Source organism: Palaemon carinicauda, chromosome 1 (genome assembly GCF_036898095.1).
Source record: "Palaemon carinicauda isolate YSFRI2023 chromosome 1, ASM3689809v2, whole genome shotgun sequence".
Lineage (NCBI taxonomy): Eukaryota > Metazoa > Arthropoda > Malacostraca > Decapoda > Palaemonidae > Palaemon > Palaemon carinicauda.
The window spans coordinates 13,260,004-13,267,503 of NC_090725.1; the positions used below are offsets into that span (position 1 = coordinate 13,260,004).

The following is a 7,500-nucleotide window of genomic DNA, read 5'->3' on the forward strand; positions in this document are numbered from 1 at the left end:
TTATCAATTAATTTACTGTAGTCTTGTATGTGTTTCATGTTCTTTGTGTACTCTAGAATTATACTCAACACAATCAATGTTGACATTAGCAAAGCTCCAACAGTATATCTCCCCAATGGCTACTCACTCTCATGATCCTCAAAATTGAATCCATTTCAACAATATGGTACGCAATATTATCATATGCATTTCATTATCAGAGATTATTCATAAGTATACTATCCGAAAAAGAAAAATGTTTCTTTATTCAACGTCAGATTCATAATAGTAACATTACGTATATAATTATGAGCTAATTTTTTCTTCTTCTAATTCTCAATTAGATGGCGATATCAGTGCATTGATATGAAAAAAGCAGCTGAAGAGTCCTGGATTCAAGATCAAAGATATGATGGAACAATGCTAAGACTGAACTACATTTTTCTGCCCGATCCCAAGACTGAATATGATATCTATAATGTAGACTTTGTTAAATTTGCAAGTCAACAGATCACAGGTATGTTAATTTATTTCATGTTGAATTTCACAAGAAACGTTTATGTAGTTAATGATACAGAGGACTTCATATGTTGTGTAAAGTCAATTTTTTTGGTTTAATTAAAAGATTGCATTCTGGGGATGTCAAGTAAATTAAGTATAGTTTATGATGCCGAGACAAATTAGCTTATCTAAAGTGAGCTAAATGTAATTCACCAGTATGCTTCAACAACTGGTAATCATAACATTATCTTCTTTATTAATAAAATATATGTAATTTTATACAACTAAGAGTGTATACAAGTATCTTTAAAGGGATGAATATAGTAAAATTGGCATAAGTCAGGATGAAATATATCTATAAACACCCTTCTGGCACTCATGCGATTTTGATAGAAGAGTGAGTGACAATGGCAATTCAGTTCAAGAAATGCAAAAACGTTTGGCATTTATATAAAAAACTATGATGTGCCCGAAGGAGGTATGAATCAATGACGAGTTCCTGAAGAACTAACTTTATTTAGTGAACCACATAAGTACAGTATTCTTATGCTCCTAAAATGGTCACATAAGGGTGATAATTGCATGTGTACATTCAAAGGTTTTTGTCATTAAGATTGATATTGACATAATTATTATTATTATTATTATTATTATTATTATTATTATTATTATTATTATTATTATTATTATTATTATTATTATTATTATTATTATTATTATTACCAAAGCTACAAATCTAGTTTGAAAAGCAGGACGCTATATGTCCAAGGGCGTCAACTGTAAAAAAATAGCCAAATGTTTCAGGAAATTAAATAAGGAAATAAATAAACTACAAGAGAAGAATGAACAATTGAAATAAAACATTCTAAGAATAGCAACATCATTAAAACAGATCTTACACATATAAACTAAAAAAAGACGCTTTTGTCAACCTGTTCAACATAAAAACATTCGCTTCAAGTTTGAACTCTTAAAATTTCACCAATTCGACTGCCCGATTAGGAAGATCATTCCATGACTTGGTCACAGCTGGAATAAAATTTCTAGAATACGGTGTAGTATTGAGCCTCATGGTGGAAAAGACATGAATATTAGAATTAACTGCAGCCAAGAAAACAAGCTTGTTGCATATGCAGATGATGCTACTCTCTTTGCATCAATTCCATCCCCTGAAAGTAGATCTGGGGTTGGTGAATCCCTTAACAGAGATCTAACTAAAATTAGCACATGATGCAAATTATGGGGCATGCAGTTGAATCCTAACAAAGCTCAAAGTATGATTGTAAGTAGGTCAAGGACAGTGGCTCCTCAACATCCGGATCTCAGCATTGATAATGCTTCTTTAACTCTGTATGACTCTATCAAAATTTCATGTGTGATTCTCGACAGCAAGTTTGCTTTTGAGAAACACATTAGGTCTGTTTCTTCTTCAATTGCACAAAAAATTTACTTATTGAAAAAGTCTTTTAAGAATTTTGGTGATGAATCTAGTCTGAAGAAGTGTTTTGATTCTTTGCTTCTACCTTGTTTCGAGTATTGTTCTCCTGTCTGGTCTTCAGCTGCTGACTCCCATCTTAATTTGTTGAACAGGAATTTACGGTATTTTAAATTTCTTATTCATTCTCTAGATATTAATTTCTGGCACCTTGGTTCAATTAATTCGTTATGCATGTTGCAAAAGATTTTTCATAATTCTGATTATCCTTTGCATTCAGATCTTCCTGGACAGTTCCACCCTGTTCGTAATACTAGGAATACAGTTAATTCTTATAGTCAGGCCTTCTCCACCATGCGGCTTAATACTACACAGTACTCTAAAAGTTTTATTCCAGTTGTGACTAAGTTGTGGAATGATCTTCCTAATCGGGTGGTTGAATCGAAAGAACTTCAAAAGTTCAAACTTACAACAAAGATTTTTATGTAAAACAGGCAGACATAAGACTTCTTGCAGTCTATTTATAAAATATCAGTTTTGATGTTGTTACTGTTTTTAAAATATTTTATTTTAATTGTTCACTATTTCTCAGATCACTTATTTATTTCCTTGTTTCCTTTCCTCTCTGGGCTATTTTACCCTGGTGGAGCCATTGGGCTTATAGCATCTTGCTTTTCCAACTAGTTGCAGCATAGCTAGTAATAATAATAATAATAATAATAATAATAATAATAATAATAATAATAATAATAATAATAATAATAATAATACGAACAGGATGGTACTGTTCGGGAAGACCTGAATGTAAAGGATGGTCAGAATAATAAAAAAATCTTATACATCATGCATAACAAACTTGTTGAATGACGGTGTCACAGACTGATATCTAGATTAGGAATAAGAAATTTAATAAACTGTAAGTTCCTGTCCAACAAATTTAGATGAGATTCAGCGGGTGAAGACAAGACTAGCGAACAATACTCGAAACATGGTAAAATGAAAATAGGGAACCACTTATTCAGAACAGATTGATCATAAAAAATATTAAAAGACTTTCTCAATAAGCCAATTAGCTTTTGCAATTGAAGAAGACACAGACGTAATGTGTTTCTCAAAAGTAAATTCACTATCAAGAATCACACCTAAAATTTCAAAAGAGTCATACACAGTTAAAGAAACGTTATCAATGCTAATATCTTGATGTTGTGGAGCCACCGTCCTCGACCTACTTACAATCATACTTTGAGTTTTGTTAGGATTCAACTTTATGCCCCATAATTTTCACCACAGACTAATTTTTATCTAAAGCTCTAATAAGTGATTCAGCAACCCCAAAATCTACATTCAGGATTTAAAATTAATACAAAGAGAGTAGCATCATCTGCATATGCAACGAGGATATTTTCTAGGCCAAACCACATGTCATGTATATATAGTATGAAAAGTAATGGGTCAAGAACACTACCCTGAGGAACACCAGATATCACATTCCTATACTCACTATGGTGCCCATCAACAACAACTCTTTGCAAACTATTACTTGAAAATTCAATAATGATGCTAAGAAATGACCCACCTACTCCCAACTGTTTGAGTTAACACGGTCAAAGGCATCACTAAAATCAAGGCCAATCATACGAATGTCCTGATCACAATCAAAGGATTTCTGTACAGCACTGGATATTGTAAGAAGCATATCACGTGAATATTGTAAGAAGCATATCACGTGGTATTGTAAGAGGCATATCACATGCTTCAATGGCTTTACGAAAGCCAAATTGCAAATTATGGAACAGATGATTACCTTCAGCAAACTTATTTAGATGTTTTGCTAAAAAAACGTTAAAAAACTTCATATAATATGGGAAATTAGGGAAATTTGGCGGTAATCAGCTGGTCTTGAGTTACTACAAACACATTCACATAATGGAGTGACGTTGCTAAAAGAATCTCTTCTTGCTAACTTTGGTAAAATAACAGATAACTTTGTAGCTAAGAAATCTGCAGTCTTTATTAAAGACAAAGGAAAAAATACCATTTGGGTCTACACTTACATTAACATGAGGGTCCATCAAAAGATCTTTAATTTCACGAGAGTAAGAAGCTAAACTAATTAGTATGGCCACAAAAACAGGAATGAGGAAGATCAAGTTTCTCATTACGCTGCCTATTGTCAAACACATCAGCCAAAAGGGTTGACTTTCCGTTTGGACAGTGATTGGCAGAGCCACGTGGTTTTAAGTAAGCAAGGAACTGCTAAATCTACACCAAAGAGTGCAAATTTGAGGGTAGCCCACCACTTACATTCCTGAGTTGTACCAGTAAGGGTTTCTTTTATGGTCAAATTGTATTCCTTCTCAGTTGAAGCAGCTCTTAGCCAACTTTAGTTATTTCAAGTCATCTTAGTTGTTACCATTTCAAAGATGATAGGCCTCCTGCTTCTACAAATAAGCACGTCTACAATTATCATTGAACCAAGGTTTGTCTTTCAATAGGCCTTTTAGCACACAAGAAGGGATACATCTATCATTTATGTTGACCGGATTCTCATTCATTTGACCATTCTATATGATTACTCAAGAGGTCATTACATTGTGTATATGATTTTATACTTCTCATGACACATCTGAGACAGGCCTCTTTAGTAATGCCCTGTTATATGAACTTCAATTTCCGTAGTTGAGTAGTGCATAGGCGAGGGGGGCGTGAGAGGCCTTGGATCAATTGAAATTCCATAGATCTGTCATATAGGCTACAAACTATGAAGAGAGATTAATGTCAGCTTGTTCAAAACTAGTTTGAACTTCTGAAGCTCCACCGATCCAACTGCCTGATAAGGAAGATCATTACACAATTTTGTCACATATGGAACGAAATTTTTAGAGTACTGTTCGGTACTGAAACTTAAGATGGTAAAGGCTAGACTATTAGAATTAACTGTATACCTAGTATTATTTACAGGATGGTACAGTCTGGGAAGATCTGAATGCAAAGGATTGTCAGGATTCTGTGTTTTTATTAGTAGAATATGGGCTGAAAAACAGTAAAATAAAATGTTTAGGGAATATAAAATTGAAATTCCATTAGATAACGATTTGACAACATTTCCATTAAATCTGATCTACAGGAACCATTATCACTAATATAGCCAGCACAGAAATTTAGCAAAATAGTCGCTCAAAATGTTGTAACCAGATGAAATGAAAACATAACTTATAGACCTAAACTGACGCCAAGAGCAGCTAAAAGTGAGGTCACAAGCTCAAGAATGACTGCCAAACAAACATGTACCATAATGTTCAACTGCCGTCCCAAACGATACATAGGATATGTAAAGATGTATGAATAATATTGAAGGTTGAAATTACTGGAGAAAATACAAAACTTCTTGACAACGTCACAAGATGGCGTTATTTACACAAGGTGATCGCCATCACTCAATTTTCTTTGTAAAAACCCAATAACGCGCGAGCATAAAATGATAGATGAAGACGAAGTTACACTTACTCTTAGTCACAATAGGCACCCACACAGGTAATGTATCTAAACCAACAAGGGTAATAAGTACCGGTTAATCAGGATTTTATGAATTAAAACTGAATAAACATTCTACCTGATGATAATGCTATGTTCGAATTCGTCTGACTGATTTAAAATCTCATTTTCATTAAGGCCTCTACCTAATACAAAATCGTACCCAATTAGGATATGCCGACATCTTTAAGTCTCCATAACGATTCGCCATAAAAATCACACATTAAAGGCAATCCGAGTTGTATTATTTCAAGAGTGTGTCTGGCCAGAAGGAGTGGGCAAACTACAACAACAATATTGAGGGTAATGAAGGGATTATTATTCTCATTTGCCAGGCTACATATAAATCCTCGACCACACGAAGAGAAGGCTGATCAACCCAATCTGAATTTAAGTAAAACTTAATTGTTTTATATTCAAAGTAAGGTATCATAAAACGATTAGACTAGGACATGAATGAATGGCGTAGAACAGATAAACCATAGGAAATATTACTGACAAGCGTGGAAACAAAAAATATATCAAAGTAAATTAATAATAATACGAGAGACAGTAAAGTGGAGGCATGGTAATGGCAACAGCTAATTAGAACTGAAGAGTTCTTTACCTTTTCTCTTATGGTAAACCTTGGCCAACGTGCCTCTTCCCAGTAGATTTAAAGGATTTTGGCTGTTATTTGAGGTAGAGAAGGTAGCAAGAGGACAGATGTTGTCAAATCAGCGTGTCTACTCAATAGGTTGTTCTATTCAGAAGTAACATTCGGAGGAATAAACTGCCTTTTTACTTGTTGGGAGTTTCATTCAAAGCATGTGTCGATATCCAACTTCTAAAATATATTGAATTTAAAAAAAGGAAGTTTTTCCTAATAATTCTGAAGAATACTATTGAATCAGTTCCATTTGGCATCCAGTCCACTATCACAGTACCTGAGATATAACCCAGATACTACATCTGAATAAACGTGGCTTTATATTTGGAATATTCTAAGTATTAATATATTATGTGCTTCTGAGTGAAATTCTATTTCTATGGTACAATCTTGTATTTTTTAAGTCTTGGTTTTCTACATCTACTGGATGATTGGCTAACTTAGTACGACTTGACTGTTTATGAATATGTTACTAAGAAATATCCCTTCAACATGGACGCCATTTCTGATTGTGTTCAAATTATGTTCATTATCTTTTTATTAAATACTTACTTTTTTCGTGGAAGCTCATGTGCTACTATACCACTGTGTTGCTATAGGCAATGAAAATCCCAATTAAAATGATTTTTTATAATCATAATGAATTTTGTATGCATCTTTCAGTGAGGCAGACTAGACCATCCGCTCTTAAATCCTATGGGATCTTAGTCAAGGATGTTGAAGTAGAACGAGTTACTGGTCAAGAAAATGCTTTTGACATCAAATTTAAGACTGGAAATTGTGTGGGTGATTTCCCTTTACTGGGTATAGGGGCATCTGGTAAGTTTATATTCCAATTGTTTTCCTTTTATATAAAGATAAAAGTTATATATTACAGAAATCACAAATAAATGCTTTGTTTTTTCCTATTCTTATTCAGACGCGTGATCGTTCATTATTTTTCATTTAGCTTCCAGAAAGCTTTTCATGATAAAGGTAGTCCTATTGACGCCTTGTGCCAAAAATGAACTATTTCAGAAGTCAGAGGTACCATTGTTCAATAAGATATATATATATATATATATATATATATATATATATATATATATATATATATATATATATATATATATATATATATATGTTTATACCTTCACATGGTGAAATTGTTTGTGTATTGCCATGATCAGCTAAACTGTTGTAGTCAGGGCCACCCATACTAGGATGGTTTGCTGCGAGTGATCAGACTAAAATCTCCTACCTTCACCAATCCACAGTGGCCAGCGTGGTGATGAAACCGAGGCCTTTATCCTGCAGTGGACCAGAAACGATTGCATTTGTTTATATATATATATATATATATATATATATATATATATATATATATATATATATATATATACTGTATATATTTATATATATA

The 7,500-nt window shown here is 33.2% G+C and overlaps 1 protein-coding gene across 1 annotated transcript in view; it reads left to right on the forward strand.

Moving 5' to 3' along the window:
- LOC137647050 (fibrocystin-L-like) overlaps positions 1–7,500 on the forward strand; it is a 215,250-nt gene that overhangs the window by 78,577 nt on the left and 129,173 nt on the right. The window contains exons 17-18 of the mRNA XM_068380195.1: positions 324–496; positions 6,762–6,917. Of these exons, the coding sequence (XP_068236296.1) occupies positions 324–496; positions 6,762–6,917 (329 nt within the window). The remainder of the gene's footprint in view (positions 1–323; positions 497–6,761; positions 6,918–7,500) is intronic.